This window comes from Apis florea, unplaced genomic scaffold, assembly GCF_048593485.1.
Source record: "Apis florea isolate Af1SG1 unplaced genomic scaffold, ASM4859348v1 contig_3587_pilon, whole genome shotgun sequence".
Classification (NCBI taxonomy): Eukaryota; Metazoa; Arthropoda; class Insecta; order Hymenoptera; family Apidae; genus Apis; species Apis florea.
In genome coordinates, this window is record NW_028256789.1 from 342366 (window position 1) to 361700 (window position 19335).

At 23.0% G+C, this 19335-nt stretch overlaps 4 protein-coding genes across 6 annotated transcripts; 2 read left to right on the forward strand and 2 right to left on the reverse strand.

Moving 5' to 3' along the window:
* Nucleotides 1–1494: 1494 nt before the first annotated feature.
* On the reverse strand, nucleotides 1495–10231 carry Hydr2 (abhydrolase domain-containing protein 2). The gene is made up of 7 exons (XM_012487718.3): nucleotides 9641–10231; nucleotides 5449–5621; nucleotides 4436–4603; nucleotides 3645–3831; nucleotides 3343–3541; nucleotides 3102–3252; nucleotides 1495–3026 (listed from the first exon to the last, which is right to left on the reverse strand). Exons 1-7 carry the CDS (start codon nucleotides 9793–9795, stop codon nucleotides 2857–2859), a joined length of 1203 nt encoding a protein of 400 aa, XP_012343172.1. The 5' UTR covers nucleotides 9796–10231; the 3' UTR covers nucleotides 1495–2856.
* A 1274-nt stretch (nucleotides 10232–11505) lies between these two features.
* On the forward strand, nucleotides 11506–18993 carry LOC147656562 (small lysine-rich protein 1). 2 transcript variants are annotated; one of them, XM_086914460.1, is made up of 2 exons: nucleotides 11506–11890; nucleotides 18937–18993. In XM_086914460.1, exon 1 carries the CDS (start codon nucleotides 11591–11593, stop codon nucleotides 11867–11869), a length of 279 nt encoding a protein of 92 aa, XP_086770586.1. In that variant the 5' UTR covers nucleotides 11506–11590; the 3' UTR covers nucleotides 11870–11890; nucleotides 18937–18993. The 2 variants fall into 2 exon arrangements, with proteins under 2 accessions (XP_086770586.1, XP_086770585.1); XM_086914459.1 differs by lacking the exon at nucleotides 18937–18993 and adding an exon at nucleotides 16430–16531.
* SMC5 (structural maintenance of chromosomes 5) lies at nucleotides 11892–16508 on the reverse strand. 2 transcript variants are annotated; one of them, XM_086914458.1, is made up of 14 exons: nucleotides 16210–16508; nucleotides 15804–16131; nucleotides 15400–15738; nucleotides 15178–15306; nucleotides 14896–15103; nucleotides 14689–14817; nucleotides 14093–14617; nucleotides 13847–13976; nucleotides 13530–13776; nucleotides 13049–13456; nucleotides 12735–12962; nucleotides 12466–12645; nucleotides 12312–12407; nucleotides 11892–12240 (listed from the first exon to the last, which is right to left on the reverse strand). In XM_086914458.1, the coding sequence occupies exons 1-14, from the start codon at nucleotides 16260–16262 to the stop codon at nucleotides 12091–12093; spliced, it is 3150 nt and encodes a 1049-aa protein (XP_086770584.1). In that variant the 5' UTR covers nucleotides 16263–16508; the 3' UTR covers nucleotides 11892–12090. The 2 variants fall into 2 exon arrangements, with proteins under 2 accessions (XP_086770584.1, XP_003694551.1); XM_003694503.3 differs by having other exon boundaries at nucleotides 14689–14820.
* Nucleotides 17708–19287, forward strand: LOC105735708 (uncharacterized). Its single transcript, XM_031917088.2, has 3 exons — nucleotides 17708–18871; nucleotides 18937–19023; nucleotides 19113–19287. Exons 1-3 carry the CDS (start codon nucleotides 17834–17836, stop codon nucleotides 19176–19178), a joined length of 1191 nt encoding a protein of 396 aa, XP_031772948.2. The 5' UTR covers nucleotides 17708–17833; the 3' UTR covers nucleotides 19179–19287.
* The last annotated feature ends 48 nt before the right edge of the window (nucleotides 19288–19335 follow it).

Below are 19335 nucleotides of genomic sequence, written 5' to 3' on the forward strand. Positions count from 1 at the left end.
ATTTTAAATATTATCTTCAGAAAAAAATTATTAATCATGATAAAGTGGGATAAGATAGAGATCCATTGGCTTGATCAAAAAGTTACCAAAAATTGATCCAATTAAATATTAAGTTAAAATTAAGTTAAAATTTTTGTTCATCATTGTACGTTTCTACTTTCATTGCAAATATCCCATAAAGAATATTTTTATGTGCAAATATTGTTCAATATACATGTACAATATATGTATATAAATACATATCTAAGAAGATAATTATTGCTTGTGTCTGTATTTACATTTTACTATATTTTATATAAATGACAAACAAAATTTTCCTTTCAATTCAATATTTTCAAAATTACAATAAAATAATAAAAGGTTCATAATTTCGTTATAAAGATATACAAATTATAAGATATACACTCATCCGTGGAAAAAATTTATTTTCACTGCAGACATCTTATTTTGTTACAAATTATAATCGATTGGTTGAAAATGTTTAAATTGCCGAGAAAAAAAAATATAGAATACTCGCAAAATTATTTTAATAAAGTTTAAAATTCCCTTTCTTGTTATTTTATTAATTTATAATACTAAATTTAAGCAAAAAAATATTCTTTCTTTCTATAGGGATCTATTAAAAATTATTGTAATGTGATGGCTGAAGAGAAAGCTTCACTATATTAGATTTCTAGTGAATGATAGCAGAACATAATTTAAGGCACTTTTTGCTGTAAGCACCTTAGATTTATATAAATATTTATTTATTAATTACATTTTAAAATATGTGTAATTTATCAGCCTTTCACTATAAGGATCGATTTGTTTCTTCAATAATATGACAATAATATGTATTACGTAAATAAGCATTTGTCAAAATAACGATGGTATTGCAAATAAAATATTATCAATAACATTGTCGAAATTTTGCAAAATGTACACGCATATTAATCAATTTTGCAATTATTTCCGACAATCTGTTTAATCCCATTAGCTTGTTATATCATATGTTATAAATATCCGTTTAACTACATATATAAATTTTCATTATTTTTATAATTTCATTGGTACTAATATGTACAATGATAATATATACTTCCAAAATATATCGATGATAATAAAATAATCATTATTAGAAATCTAATAACTATCTGTTGCACCCACGATGAATTTCTATCTAGAAATAAATAACTTAAGATTTAAAATTTTAATTAAACTATTTAAGTAATCGTACCTAATACTTCAATGCACAAACGTGTGTGCATCAGTAACATTATTGTCTTATTGTTTATTTTATAAAAATGTTTATAAATGATATTTGTAAAAAATTATTACGTCAAATTGTTCCAGCCCGATATTTCGATGATTATTTATAATATTTTTATTATTTTTAACATATACGTTTAGAATATGAAGAATATTATATTTGGACCAATATTTTTACGTCATAAATATTAAAAAATAAAATTAATATTTTTTGTTTTATGTTTCAAAAATGTTAGTAATTCTATATACGTTTCTATATATATAATATAATTATTTATAAATCATCATATAATTATGATATAACTTGACTTAATATAATATAAATCAGTTAACAAAAATAAAATAAAACACAAAAAAGATATTAATATTTAATAAAAATCGGTTTTAAATGCAATATATAATATAGAAGTTATATAAACTTCATTAACATGAAACTATATATTGCATAAATTCTGAAAAAAAAATCACGAACATTTTATTTTATAACTAAATAACTATTTTCTAAACAATATAATTATAGAAAAGATATTTTTTGAAATAAATATTCTTATTAATGAAGTTTATTAATAATCTATAAGTATATAAGTAATAAATTAATATTTGTCCCACATCATTGAAAGCGGATATGTATGTAAACATAAGTTTTCTTGACCAATCGAATATCTTTTGCAGTTTTATATTCTTACATTAAATCCTTCGTATGTCAATTCATTATTTAATTATTATATTCATTCTGTCCCACGCACTTATAATATTTTTAATTGTAATATATAGAACATTTCATTCAAATTACTTATCTTCCATATTTATGTTGCTATTAACGATATAAAAAAATGTTTCAAACAAGTTTTAATTCTTAAAAGTAAAGCATTTCTTTCTATCGTTAATATTAATGAAAATACTTCAGATGTATAAATTATATGAAACATTCTACATTTTATTAATTGAAAGTTCTATTAATAAGAAGTCAGAGTTATCTTTATTATGCATATTTTATAAATATCGCGCTCAGTATCTTTGATAAAATTTTTAGTTTTAAGCTCTACAAGAAAATAAAAAAAAAAAAGGGAAAAAAAAAATTCGTCAGTTTTTACAACTTTTAAGAATTTAAATTAAAGTATAAGGGAGATTTCTATTTTGCATTAATCGAACTTTTATCTTTCTAACGTGATTCTATAATCAACTATCATTAGCATACGATTTTTTGATAATATCTTTTCATCAAACCACCTTATCAAAGATCCCTGAGTATGAAGCGTCAATGACCAGGACATCGAAAAAATATAAATCCTCATCAAAATGTTGTGCTATCGTTTTAAAAATTTTGTTAATAATTCCTTCCAATCAAAAAGTATTTTTAAAACAGTCTTAAGAAATATAATATACCATTTAAACTCAATCGCTCGTTTGAATTTGCAATTGTAGCGATTCAAAAAATCTTGAAATACATCAGATTTTTTATATTTAATATTCAGTTATTATAATTCCTTAAGGCTCGAATCAAGTTCGAATATAAAATCTTTAAACAAGATTATAAATGATGCCGATTGACGGCCAAAAATGCATTATTCACAAGATAATGATGATAGCGATTATTATGAAATTACGTTAAGAAGCTTTCAGTGATTTATCTGCGTGTGCTAATGTGAGAGACCCTATGAGAGATACTAATGTACGGTCCAGCCATGTTATGGGGTTTGGATATAAAAGACCACCTTCATAAAATCCCAAATGTCCGCCATGAGCCAGTTCTACATATAATGTATTTGAATGATTTTCTAAAAAATTATAAAGAAATGTATATTAAATTCTAGTATATTATAAGTATATACATAATGACTATAATTACTTACTGGCATATTCCTTAATAGGTTCCAATAATTTATCAGGTACAATAGGATCATCTAACGCATTAATAAATACCATAGGTGTCGCAATATTATCCAAATAGAACAAAGAACTACTCCATTTATACATTTCTTTTACAGATCTAAAGTTATGGACCTGCAATAATAAATATTCAGAATTAACATTGTTATTATATATAATTTATAATATATTATAAAATTTATGATATATTAAGAAATATTTTACTTTTCTAGTATAAGCTTCATCAAGTTCTGGTAAAGTTGCAGCAGAAATAATATCCCATTCGTTTAAATTACATCTTTGTTTAATTTCTTCAGATAGTAATATATTTTTATGTTTAAGTATAATATTCTTTACCGATTCAGTCATTATATACAGATAGAAACGTCGAAAGTTTTGCCAATTAAGTAGGAACTTTGTACCTCTACACATAGAAAAGACATTTTATAATAATTATTACTTGTAAAAAATTTATATTTATTATATATAATACAATATACATATTATACATAAAAATTTACACTTACTCGATAGCATTATATCCTTGACAAATAGATATGCCGCCAATTATATTGGATAATTTATTTGATCCTCGTTCTCCTAAGTACTTAGTCACAAGATTACCACCCAAGCTAAAGCCAATACAAATTATTCTTGTATTTGGATGCTTCTCTATCAAACTCTGTAGCATCATATGATAATCATCAGTGTGTCCTGTAATATGTAAATCAAGCTAAAAATCAATTGCAAATTCAATTATAATATCATATTGATTATTTAAACTACATACAAGATCCTTAAAACTTTCATGACCCATATACTAGTTAATAACTAATAATACAATAATTAATAATGTTTAAGGCTTCTATTATGAATATTATGAATAAATGAATATATTTTCAAAATTTTTAAAAAAGTTAAACTCGAAATATACTTTCTAAAATATATAAAATAAAAATAAAAGAAAAATATACAAATTTGTTGTAAAATCGAAATAATATTATATAAAAATCTTGTAAATTATTTTCATTTTATAATATTTTCATTATTTGATTTATCAAACGTTTTAATTTATAATCTCAAAGAGGAAGAGATACAAAAAATAGAAATAAAAATAGAAATTAAACATATATTAGAGATTATTTATATTTCTTATGTAATAATATTATCTAACATTAAATAAAAATAATATGGAAGACTTAAGTTGTGGAAAAAGTTAACGATTAATCAACGAAGATATACTGATCATATAATAATCTGTAACAGTATAATTAATATTTTTATGTGATAATTGCATAATAATTTTCTTTTTACGTACCATAAGTAAAAATTCTTGGAGCGGTGACTTTTACACTAGAAAGAACTCCAACATGATTAAGTACTGCACATCGATATCCATGGCACTGTGCAAAATGCACGAAAGTTCTGATATAAACACTTTCGGAACTATTGCAGATCCCAGGGCAAATGGCAATTGTTATATCATCTATAATAAAATAAAATGTAAAAAATTATATCAAATTTATAGGTATATTAAAAATTATCACATAAAATTCATTCATTATTTATTATATTATTTTTAATTAATATTCATTTTACATTTAATTTACAAACATTTAAATTACCATAAATATTCATTACCATTGTTTTTATCGAATACGATATTTTATCTACATTTTTATATATACGATATATTTTATCTATTTTTTTTATTTTTTGCCTTTTTATTTTACAATTTTATTACTTCATTACAATTATTTTATTATTTTTATAATTACTATTAATCTTAAAATTATATAACAAATAAAGCAATAACTTCAATTAAATTGCGAATCTATTAGTTATGATATTCTTTCAGAATATCTAATCCTATCTAAATTTAGAACAATATGTCAGAACAATTTTATTTATATTATAATATTGCATATACTGTACTTTTCAATTTTCTTAATCTTAGTTTGATAGAGTCACAAAATGATTTATACTGTTACTTCAAAGCATTGTATTGATTCGTGAACTATGTTATTCGCTTTAAACTTAGAATGTTCAATCTTTAATCTTTATTGAATTTTAAGCGACATGTGTAATAGTTGAATTCGAATTCGAAACCATTATAATTTTTATATTCGTTTAATTTAATTTATACTCATATCATTTAAGAATTAACATAAGTGAGAGATTCTTGCTTTACTATTCTAGTATGTTAGCTTATTTTTCAAAATCTATTTTTAATATGATCAGATAAATAAGAAATTACTTAATAATACTTTTTTAGACATTATTTATATATTATTTTCAAAAAAATCTCATAAACTAAACTATGAAACAAACCTTCATAATCATTGCTCAATGGTTGATAAAGATCGTAGGTGAGTGTAGTTTCATCCGCAAGTCCAATATATACTCGTTCTCCAATCGGCCAAGGGCAACGTACGCGCCCAATAATACTATGAACAATGGTTTGTACATGGCCGCTGAAACCCCATAATCTTGTTGGTTTATATCTGAAATACAAAAATATAATTATAAATAAATGAATAATTTGCATTTCAAAGATCTTAGCAAAATCATAAAAGAAAAATGTGTTATTTTTTTAAACATTGTTTAACATTGTTGAATAATTTTATGATTACGTTTTTTAATGATATCATGAATTAGCATATTTTAGAATGTATAAAGAATTATGCTTGTAGTTATAAAAAAAAAAAAGAAAAAAAAGAAAATAAAAATGAAGAAAATTATAACTCCATATAAAAAATGAAAAAACAGGTCAGGTTTGAAAACGATCATTATTTTAAGAATGGCCATACACACAGCTAACAACCATAAATTTCTTTTCAACACTTACATTTCTTCCTTAACCTGCAATTTCTTTTTGGATTCGTTGATCTAGTTCTAAACATTATACAATACATATTATGCTTAATTTATTTTAAAATATGGGAACAACCGTTCAACGTTGTGAAAGTTTCTTCTTTCTTGTTAGTTCTATGCAATTTTTGCCCAGAAGAAAAGTGAAGTTAAATGTAGTAGCGAATTATTAAACCTTCTTTCTTCTTGCAATGTATAAAGAATAGTAGATCAGTGGAGCATATACGAAGCCGTAAAAATCATTGGTACTTTAAACAGTACTTGTGGAAAATGTAATTTGCCCCCTAAGTGGGACGACAAATAAAATCGTTGAATTATTTCTATAGAAAATACTTCTTTGTATGGCTTGAACCAAAAATGTTTATATATCTTTTATAGTTTTCAACATTTAACATATTATTAGTTATTAAATAAACTGTACAAGATTATACAAACGAAGTCGGTAACAGAAAGATTACCAGTTTCTTTTTCAGTCAAAGTAGGCCGAGAAGTAAAATTTTATTATAATTTCTAGCTATGTCAATATGCTATAAAATCTTCGAAGAACGACACCTTTTTACTCATCATGGTCTGATCACAAAAAAATATTCAATAAGTTATACATTCCTATTGGATTACGTATATAGAATCTCTTAGTAATTAAAATTTATATGAAAAAATTTTTCGATGTAAGTTATAAAATTTTATCATATTGTATTTTTTCTATTTCTATATGATTATATAGTATAAATTTAAGTATAGCATTCAATTAATAACACGTATCATTTAATATCATGTGAGATACTTAAAAATAATTCTTACAAGCGAGATAATCTTGAAACATTGATAATTGAAAATAAAATAAAAAATTATTCTCTGTGATTAAATTAATGAAATTTTGTATGTTAAAAAAAATTCATAATATCACGCAGCAAGTGAAATTTATTGTGTAACGATTGATCGACGAACGAGGTACAATTCTTTTCGCTTCGATCGTGAAGTATCAATTTGCATTCGTTTAATAGAGAAATATTTCTCACGATTAAATAAAGAGAATTACATACGATTTAATGAGTTGCTCCCAAAATAATTTCTTTCCTAGAAATTTCTTTACATGTAATATCAAATAAACTTTGATAATAATAAGAAAAATCTTAATAACATGCATAAATATAATTAATAATATTGGATTATTAATTTTTAATTAAATACATAATTTTTAATGAAAAGAAAGTGCATATTTCTTATCATTCTTTCTATATCCGCGAATTTACATATGTTTCTTGTGCGCTTACTCGAAGTCATGGTCAGTAATCGATCTAAGGTCAACAAATTAGTTTTTCCATGTTCAATGTATTACGTTAAGAAACTTTAAAACTTTTCTTTTATAAAAGAAAACTTTAACATAATAACGATCGATAAGGAGAAATAAATTGTGAGTCAGTATGTATGATTCAATTTGCAGTAAAATTAAGTATTTCCTTTCAACCGGAAAATAATCCATTTAATTAAAGTTCTATCATATCAGTAGGACTTTCGATTATCGCGATGTGAATATTGCTTTCGAAGATGATTCTATGGTATGCCATTACGAAAAAGGATTTCATATTACGGAAGTAAAAGCGAAAGCAAAAATTACTAGGAAACGCGATCACTCGATAAAATACAGAAAATCTTCCTATGGAAATGCTTTGATGAATAGTTGTTATGTATGAGTTAATATTGATTTATCTGGCATTTAAAGTACAAAAAATATTTATATTTAATCAACAAAATAAACTGTATTTTAAAATGAAGATTTTAAAATACATGAAATCTTTAGTAGAAAATTAGAAATTAGAATTAATATTAGAATTATCAAATTATATGAACTATTTATTTTCACATTATATATTATTTTAATTCTAATTAATTATGTATTTAAACGTTACAAATTAAATCGTTAAATCTAATAAATATTTATAAATGCATATTGATATACAAAATACTTTTTTTTAAAACTTTCTAAGAATTAATGAAGTCATGATTAATTTCATGACATTTTAAGTTGCATGCTCATAATCATTTATTTAAATTTTTCATAGGATGTGAAAAAATAAATCTTTTAATATAGAATTACGATTTCAATAAAAACAAAATATATGAATGTAATTTTTATTTTTCAATCCTTTGAAGTAAATTTTTTAAATTATTTATCCTTATTTATTTTTTTATTTTATTATAAATAATTTTTTTAAGAAAAATTTATGAAATGTTTTTTCAATAAATATTTTTACCCATTCTTTTATAGAAATAACTTAAAATAAAATACGAAAAAAAAAAATATAATTTAATCATACTTGTAAAAAAATTTATAATAATAATTTATCAAATTTTATTTCATTTATTCTTGTCCGTTTTGTTAATTTATCTATTAAAAAAAAAGAAAAAAAAATTATTTTTATAATGAATTTATATTTAAACATTATACAAATAATCAGTTCTTCATTTCATATTTATATTAATATAAAACATATTTATATTAATATAAAAAATGAACATGAATCATCTTGTGATAAGTTTATAATATAGTCATAATCTTTTGATAAATGTGATGAATGCATATTGAAGTTTCTAAAGTTGCTTAGTGAGGTCATAGCCAAGATCAGAACAAATCATTATGCAATATTCAAAATGGAAGAACAATGCTAACAGTTATGTATTCTATATTGTTATATAGACTATATTATTTCCATTCTGTCAGTTTCATTTCTTTTATACTCCTTATTACTTTTAATAATTTGCATTTAAAAATGCAATTATATTCATTGAAGATAAAATCATATAAATACGAAATTGTAGATAATTGTAGATATAGTATGAGATATATGGTCTAATGAATAATATTAATAATATTATTCATTTTATTTTGAAAAACTGATTAATTAAAGTAGGCTTTTAAAGAATAATTAACATAAAGTATTTTTTTTTGTATTTGCATATAATTATTTAAATACCTTTTGCTAATTGTTTAGAAATTTAAAAGTAATATTATTATAATTAATTATGATTTTTTAAAAACATATATTATTATTTATAATTTAATATACTATTTTTATTGATTAATCATTTAATCATTTGATTTTTTAATGAGTAAAAATTATTATCAATATGTACTAGAGCAATTATATTTATTATTTAGGTACATTATATAAATATATACATATAATATATAAATAGTAATAATAAAGTTTATTGACAGTTACTTTCAATAATTATTACGAGATAATATTATATTTTTTATAACGCATATTTTATAATTAAAAAGATTGATAAATTCATTGTCTATTAGTGAAAACTAGATCACACCCTTGCTATAATAACCAAAATAAAATTTTATCTCCCAATTGTGTCTGGTAATCTTCGCGAATTTTCGATCTTATCGAACGTTAAATCATTTTCAAGATATTTCATTATCGATTTATGAGATATAAATCTAAATTAAAAATAAATTTATCATCTTAGAAAATTTTCCACATGTGGTTCTTAAGGACGTTAAGAAAAATGTCCGGCATATTTAGAACTGATCTAACCTCACTTTCTCTCTATGGACACCATAGAGCGAAAGATTTGGAATTTTGCATGCAAAATACGTGATATAATTTATCAAATGAAAAATTGTTAGAAAACTTACGGTTCTGTGATAACAGGTGCAATTTTAAGGATTGTCGTAAGGAATGATTGATCTTGACAGATGACCAATGGTTTTTGCGGTGCACTGTTTACGTTTAATATCCTAAACAGGATACATAGAATTACGGCAAACACGGCCAACAATGCCGTGGACATGTTATTCTTTTGCTTTGTTACGCCACAAAAATTATTCTTCCTGTTATCGTACAGGTATTGACGTATGAAAAGGAACGTTTGAACTGATTGTTCCACACTCAGCAATATATGCTGGAGGGTTATGAAGGAACGACTGCTGTTGCGTTGACGATACTCAACAACGTGATACTCGCATTAAGGATTGTATCCGACTATTTCGCGTTTGTTTTACCGGCACTTCTTGACGGTCGATTTGCGCGTGCCTATCAATAGTTAAGTTTGCGAACCTCCATCTGTCCGTATCAATTGAAACTTCAATTCATATATAGACAGGCTATGTTAAACCAAATCAGGCAGATAACAGAGCTAAAATTTTCAGATGATGCTGTCTTAAATATAAATAGTTAGAAAGCTGTATTTCTAATGCCATGAATTTTAGTTCATGAGACTATTTTGCTATTCCGCTAGCATTATCGGACTACTTTTCTTTCCTCCATTTCTTCTGTTATTTCTACAGTATGAGTTAACCATAAATGCATAGTAATTTCTTTAGCTATATTAAAAATACAATTCCAAGATTAACTTTAAAGTTCTCCCTGAAATTAATACTTGAATAAATTTCCATAAGAATTTATTATATATATAATGGAACATTATATTAGTTTTACAAAAATACTTCAAAATTAAGATTAATATATTTAATGACATTTAACATGATATATTTAATGATGAAAAAATTTATTCATTAATCATCAATTTATATTCATTATTATAATTTTTCTATAAATTGATTATTTTTGTTTTATTCATTAATAAAATTTATACTATATATATCTAAATTAGATATATTAATTAACATAATAAATCTTATAATGATTAAATATTATCATTGAAGTTACCTTATTTTGTAATTTCTACTTTAAAATATTTCACAGCACAAAATGAAATAATATTGAACGAATGTTTTCATAATTGTAACAATTAAATTTTAATATTTTTTACATTGTTATAATAAATGCAATTTATATGTATAAAAATTTCATATATATGTAAAAATATTCATATATCTCTTTCTCTTAAAATAATTTTATCCTCATTTAAAAATCAAATATATTTTTTAAGATTACGAATACTTTAGGAAAGAAATTAAGAAATATGCCACTAACTGTGTTACTAACTCATTATTTTATTTGAAATCTTTAAAAATTTAAAAATATAAAACATTACTGAGATAAGGTCAAGGTCGTTCACTTCGATCTATTTATTGTATCGATACTTCGATAATTAATCGATGTGGAAACGATATCTATTTCATGACTCGATATTTAAAAATACGATTATCGTGCAGTTTTAAAAATCGCATCATATATGTTGTTCATATAGTTATTTTTTTCGTTTTCGTGCATCACAATAAAAAATAATTAAATTCAAGAGTGTTATATAGATAAGAATATTGTTATAATATATATATAAATATATATAAAATATTCTTTCTGAGGAAATTGAATTAACGAATGTGATAAAATATGTGATACTTTGAAATGAATGTTCTATAAGTGAAAAAAGAATATTCAAACATTAATTAGATTTGAATGAAATTATATTATTAAACATGCTCTTTTTTCTTGATATTTTAAGATACATAATTGCAAGAAAGTTAAAATCATTAATATAACCAGTGTACATATACGTTCCTTGGAAACCATTATTGAAATAACTATGTACTTAGTAACGATTTCCATATAGACGTGATGATATAAAAGTTTAATATTTTTTTTTCTATTATTGAATTCTTTATTTTGGGAACATATAAAAAATGCGAGGAAAGAATAAAAAGAAAATGGCCAAAAATTACAACAAAAATTTAAAAAAAATGAAAAATAATAAAAATGACAAAAATAACAATGGAAAAAATAAAGAAGCAAAGAGATCAAGAAAGAGTGGAGGAAGAACAAAATTCACCATGGATATTTTCAATGAAGAAGTCATGGAAAATGCTTATTATACTTGTCATAATATTATGGATGTAATAAAGTGTAGAGGTTTCCCTTGGCCTGAAGCTCAAAAGAAGAAAAAAAAGAAGGGGAAGAAATGAATACTGTGAATCTGCAATAAGGTATTGAGAAAAAAAAATATATTTTTTCATTTAAGATTACTTGCATTTCAAATATAGAAGTAGAAAAATACATAAAAATAAAAATAACAATAATATAAACTATACTTCTTATATAAATATATCTATATCATATCATAAGTATATTATAAGTATTCTGATATTGTATAATACAATATCAGTATAACAAAATATCTTAATAGTTAATCATTATTCTCAATTTCCTTTTCCATTGTCTTAGTAATGAAACTGCAATATTGTTTTGTATCAAATTCTGTATGATTAATCATAAATGGCCCATTAAATACACAATGTACTGTAACTGTCTCTGAATATTGTAAATCAGGTAACAACTAAGTAGAAATAGAACAGAATTATTAATCAGATATTCTTATATTTAGATAATAAATAATTAATAGAATACCTTTGGCGTAAGTAAAAAATATTGAGAACTATTTGGTCTTCCAGTCATTTTTACAAGCAAATTAAATACTCTTCTTTCATTTACTGCATCCATACCCTATAATAAAATTAAATATAAAAAAAAAATGATAATTATATAAATTTCATTATAATACCTGATTAATTTCATCCACACAACGGAAAGGCACTCTTGATAATTCCTGAAGTGAAATCATATAAATAGCAGTAGTCACAGCTCTTTCTCCACCACTTTGATGATGTCGCGTTAATTCTTGCAATTGATCAGTATCTCTAAATTTTACTTTAATTTTTAGACCATATTGGTCAAACTCCATCTAAGTATTAAATTTTTTAAAATTTTTATAAGTTTTTAAATAATAAATATAATATTTTCCATATTTAATTTTATTTCAAGATAACTCACATTGTTCTCTGGTTGCGCCAAAATAACTTCACCAGCACAACCCATTGCTGAGAAATACATACTAAAATTAGAATTAATTTTTTCAATGGTTTGTGACAAAGGTGTTAACCATTCTTTTCGTAATGTTTCTATGCTTTGTGTAATTGTTTCTAATTCATGTGTTTTTCTTTGAATAATATCTTTTAATTGATGTATATCTTGCTCTACTTGTTCATATTCATGTAATACCTGAATTTAAAATAGTTAATAATGATATTAATTATTAATTATTTTTTTCGCAAATTTATATTTATATGAAATTTTTCGAAACTCACATTTTCACCATCTATATTATTTCCCATACAGAATACTTTTGCTTGCGCAATGTTCAATTCATTATTAATCTCTTCTATAGTTGGCGGTAATTTATTAAATACTTTATTTATAGCTGCAAATGCATCATCTTGAGGGCTAATACCATCGGTAGTTTCTAATGCTTCATTATATATTCTCTCAACTTCTTTTCTCAGTGGATGCAGTTCAGAGATAAATTGTTTTACTTTATCTTCAGCTGCTTTAAGTTTTTCTCTCAAATCTTGAGAATCGTTTATTTTTACTCTTAAGGATTTATTATGTAATTTTAATGCTAATTCAGTTTCTTCACTGGCTGTAATGCATTTAAAACAATCTTCTAATTCAGTATTATATGCCTTATAAATTTTTAATTGTTTATCCATAGTTATCTACAAAATTTATATAAATTTATATGTTTTTTTAACATAACATAAAAATTAATTATTTAATATTTAATAGAACCTTTATTTCATTAGCAGAAGATTCTTGTATTTTCTCAATACTGGTTCGCTCATTTTGCAGATCTACAATCTTTTTCTGTATCATAGATATTCTAGATTTTAGAGTTTGTATTTGTTGGAGATCCTGTTGATATTTGTTTCTGCTAATTCTATATTCATCTAACTCCTTATTTTGTTCATGTACTTGCTCGTCAATTTGTTTAATTTTATTAAATACATTACTTTTCCTTTCTTTTAATATTTTCAATCTAAAAAAAAAAATTTCAATAACAATACATTTAATTTACATTCTATCTATATGTAAAATTATTAACAAACTTTTCTTCAACGTTTAATAGTCTTGATTTATCTAATACAATAGATAACATTCCTGTACTTGATACTGGTTGCATTCCAATAGATTTTTCTCCCGTATATTTAGATCTATTTACCATGTACACATTGTTTACTAAAAAATAAAATATCAAATATTATTAATTTTATTTATGCAAGATATCTGCTAACGTTTATCATTATTTATGCAAAATATCTGCTCAATGCTTATTTTTATCTTATATTACTTACCACTAAAATAGTAACGTATATTATTAGGTATATGATCAATGTTATTATCAACTTGATTTGTTCCTACAGGTATGTTGTTTAGATTATACATAGCTACTAAATATTTCATTATAATACTCGGAGCTTCAATTAATGATACTAGATAATGGGTAAAACCAAATTGTTCAATATGGTGTAACGGAACTGCCGGATTCATAGAAACATTTCTCATAGGATCAGAATGTACAACATTTACTTGTAATTTTTGCTCGTCTCTTAAATAATGCAATAACATATTCATATCTCGTTTATTTTCACAGACAAATGCTATCAAATCCCTAAATGGAATAACATTTTCCAAATATTTTGCATATGAAGCATCTTTTACATTTATATTAAGCAATATCGGTTCGTGTATTGTACTAGAAAATTTATTTTGATTTTCTCTCAACCATTGTACTGCTTTATATGTATCAATACTTCTTTCCCTTAATAATTCTAAACGTTTTGTTTCAATGTTAAGAAGTTGTAACTCTGTTTCTTGAGCTGAAAATTTTATTTTATTATTGAAATAATAATAAAATACACATGAAAACAAAGTAGTACAAATAAATCACCTCTAATTTCAAGACTTAAACGTTCTTCTTCTTGTTTTAATCCTGAATTTTTATTTGTTAACATGTTAATTATATTTCTCTTGTTTTCTACATTGGATAATATTTCTTGTCGTTTTTTCATTAAATTTTCTTCTGTAAAACATAACATATTCTAAAAGTGTCATAATATATTGATTTAGATACAAATACAATTAAAATAAAACAAACCAGATCCAATATCTTTTAACATTAGTAATAAATCGTTATCAAGTTTGTTTTTCTGTTGTTGTGCAATATCAATATCGTGATCTCGAGCTTCTTCCATTTGAATTTTATGCTTGCATGTATTTTCATAATCTTTAATATTATTTTCACAATCTAGAATATCATCCATCATTTTTTTTAATTTTGTATTTTTGATCTTAATTTTATTACTCTAAAATTGTAAAAACAAATTATCATTAGATTATATAATTAATTATTATCTTACAACTCAAAATATGATTTTACATGATCTGAAACAGAATTTTGTAATTGTCCAATTTCTGATTTTATTTTTTCTATTGCATCATTAATAGGTTTTATGTCTTCTTCTAATGATGTTACTACAGATACTGCAGTTTCCTTTTTTTTTCTCAACTGTAATAATTAACAAAATATATAGTAATTAATTAAGAAAATTATAAGAAGATTATAATCATAACTATTCCTTTTATAATTTTTTATTTTTACCTTGAGCAATTCTCTACGTTTTTGATCATATAATATCCATGCTTTTTTCTGTTTTAAGCTAATAATTTTCTTCTTTATTAATTTCTTTTCTTTTATACTACTAACATTTTCTTTTAAACCTTCATATATTTGAGATTTTGTTTCTAATATTTTCTTTTTGCTTTCAATCTCTTTTTCTAAATCTTTATGATCTATCCTATATTGTATCAAGTTTTTGTGATGTTCTAATATTATGGGATCACCAACTGATCTTTCTGTATTTTCTAATAATTCTTGTGCATTCATTTTTGAAAAGTCTTGTACTTTATCTTGTGGAAGAAATTGGCAGAGATTATCCACCTGAAATTCAAAATAAATTAGAAATAATGATAAGATTAATTTAAATAAAAATTTTCTTTAAGTACTTGAATGTTAAAAGTTTTTATTAATTCTTGTATTTCTTTAATATTTGATGGTCTTTCATCAAGGAACCATAAAGATTTCCCATTTATATTAAATATTCTTTGAATGACAACATCACTCTTTTTGCCATTTTTGAGGTGAATTTCAATTTTTGCTTCTTCACACCCTCTTTTTACATAATCAGCTACATGAATGGCACGACCAATGGTACTAGGTTTACCTCCTAACCCAAGTACAATGGCACAAACAATTGTTGATTTACCAGTACCATTAGGACCAATAATAACATTCAAATTTCTCCCAGGTTTTATACAAACTTTATTATAAGTTCTGTAAAAATATAAGAAGTTTTTTATATTTATCTTTCTTATTAGAATTAAAAGCTAAAAAAAATTAATTGATACTTACACAAAATTTTCTAAATAAATATAGGTAATTATACCTTTATTCATACTATCCATAATGCCACTTTAAATAAGTTAAATTAATTCATTGATGAGAAACAATTATTTAAGTAATCATCATCAAATGTTTTTTTAATAATATCATAATATTGAAATAATATAATTACTAAATATAAATAAAATTAAAATGAAAAATTTTACTAATTTATTTATTTGTACTTTAGATTATATGATCCATTTTACATGGATGAATAACATTCACATAACCTATTCAAAACAAATGCACTCTGTTTCAAGAAATATAGTATATGTTTATATAGTGTGGCTACTTTAAAGACTATGTTAATTATTTAAAACTATTCTAATTATTTAAAAATAAGTAAATTATATATAAAAATTTATTTATTTAAAATATTAAAAAAATATGTATATTTTTTGTTTAAATTTATAATGATTAATATATTATGTAAAAATCTTATACGATTATAATGAATATAAGAATTATAAAATTTATTATCATGTTGTAATTATATTATAATCATTGTGTATATATATATATATATATATATATATATATATATATATATATATATATATATATATATATATATATATATATATATATATATAAAATTAGTTATAACATAGTTAAAATAATTATATATATATATATATATATATATATATATATATATATATATATACACAAATATATATATAATTATTTTAACTATGTTATAACTAATTTTATTAAATTTATTATTTAATAATTAAAATATATAGTTCTTTTTTTATTATTAATTTATATCAATAATATTTAATTAATATTCGAATTTTTTGAATAAATCATATTATTTTTTCTGGAATAAAAAAAAACTTTTATAACAAACTATGATATGTTGATAAAAAACATTATATCTAGTAACAGCAGTAAGCACAGGAAGTTGATAAAATAAACGACGTACATATAGAGCAATGACGTCAAGAGATACGTTCTTAATTGAGAAAATAACGATAACGTGCAATTTAAACGAATTTTTTTACTCTTATTATATTTTTCACAAATGATAAAAATATTATTATAAATCAATTTATCAGTAATTGTATATATTTAATAATTGAAATTTTATAATGAATATAAAGACTGGAATAACAATAGAGATAGTAATTTTAATAAATTTATAAAATTAAAAAATTATAAAAATAAAAAATATTGCAATAGATAAAATTTGAGAAGTTTTTAAATTTGTTATTCAAATGTAAATTTCTAGAGAAGAGAAATGGGTAAATTTCATCGATTTAATTAAGATAATGTTGTTATTATTGCATTTTCTACATTTTTTTTTATGTTACGAAACTCTTTTTGCTAATGGATTTTACTTTCTTTCGATTTTAGATGTTCGAATTAGATTCGCATAAAAATGATTAAGTTTTCTTATTGCATATAATAAACTACGACATTCATAACTTTCTCACAATGCGAAATATCTTTTAGTGTACAATACGATCTCGAAAGAGAATGTAATTTTCGTTCAATAAAAAGTAAAGTTTTGTTTTTTTTAAAGTGAAATTTCGTGGAAAATTATTTAAAATTTGTGATATTGTTTTAATTTAATAAAGCTCTTCAAATGATTCATCGATTAACAAAATGTAATAGAAAACGAGTTAAAAATTGTAAAAAACAATCATCGCCTCTACGCTTTGGAAATTATGCATCATTAATCTACTATATTGCATTCATTAATCGTTTCATGGGTTTTTTACCTTACAAACTCGAATCGTCGAAATTTATGTACTCGAAATTATACTCCGTTTTCTCTACAATCATAATTATTATTTATTTATTTTTCGCAATTATCTCCTTATATGAAATTAATTTTTATATCATAACAGATGACGGGATATCTAAAAGGTTGCATCGTAATTCTATTGCGTTATTTGGTCCTGCAATATTCATTTGTAGTTATGTCTCAAATCGATCAACGATTCAGGCGATTCAACGTGTTCAGGATGTTTCTCACGCATTCTCTGCAGAAACTTTTAACAAATTGATCAAAACACTCCTTATAAAAGATATAATATTCCTTGCCCCATTAGGATTTTTTATACCGTATATGATAATCAAACATGATTTTCAAGTTTTTCTTTGTATTTGTTGGTATTCATTTTTTGGACTTCTTATAATAAGCATTTTATACGTGAACAATGTGTACATATTAAATGCCTGTTTCAAATTTATAAATAATTCTTTAATAAAGATTAAAAACATTCTAATCAACGATGAGCCTCATCTTCTCAGAAGAGAGTATCATATGAAAAAAAATCCCATTTTGCTTATGGAATTGAGGATTCTTAAGAAACAATATACGGAATTGATAGAAGCGGTTCAGTTATTAAATCATTCATACAGTTTGAAAAATGAAATGATATTATTGATGTTATTCTTCGATATTACGTTCAACTTATACTTTTATCTAATATTATACAATACAGAAGTAGGCAAGTTCACAAAGATAGACACTGCTCTTGGATTTGCGATTTTCTATACCGTATATATTGTTACTTCTTTTTTAATCATTGAAATTATTAGAGTCCAAATGAAAAAAATTGGCTCAAATATTCATAAAATTCTCGTGCATACCTTTGACGATCAAATTATGGCGGAGGTAAGATCATTTGATTTGCATTATATAGATTTTAATGGGTGGATTCATCGATTTGATAATTTTAGTTGGAGTTATTTTCCTTAGAAGTGCTGCAAAAAGACAATACATTTATAATGTTGGGACTTGAAATAGACTTGACTCTTGTGACGAAGGTAAGTAAAATGAAAAGGTAAGTAAAATGAAAAATTTATCGACGATGATCAATTTTTTTTTTTTTTATCAATTCTATTTTATTTTACAGATGACATGCAAAATTACTACCTTTTTATTAATGTTGATACAATTTTTGTTTGTACCACCTTGTTAAAGAAAAATTTCGATCAATTAAGTTAATACGTATTCAAGAAATAATTGATTTGGATAAAAAACTTATTCATTTAGCTCTTTTTGTAATAAAATTATATTATTTCCAATTATGTTAAGAGCATTTCCATTTTACGAAAAATCAATTTTCCATTATATAT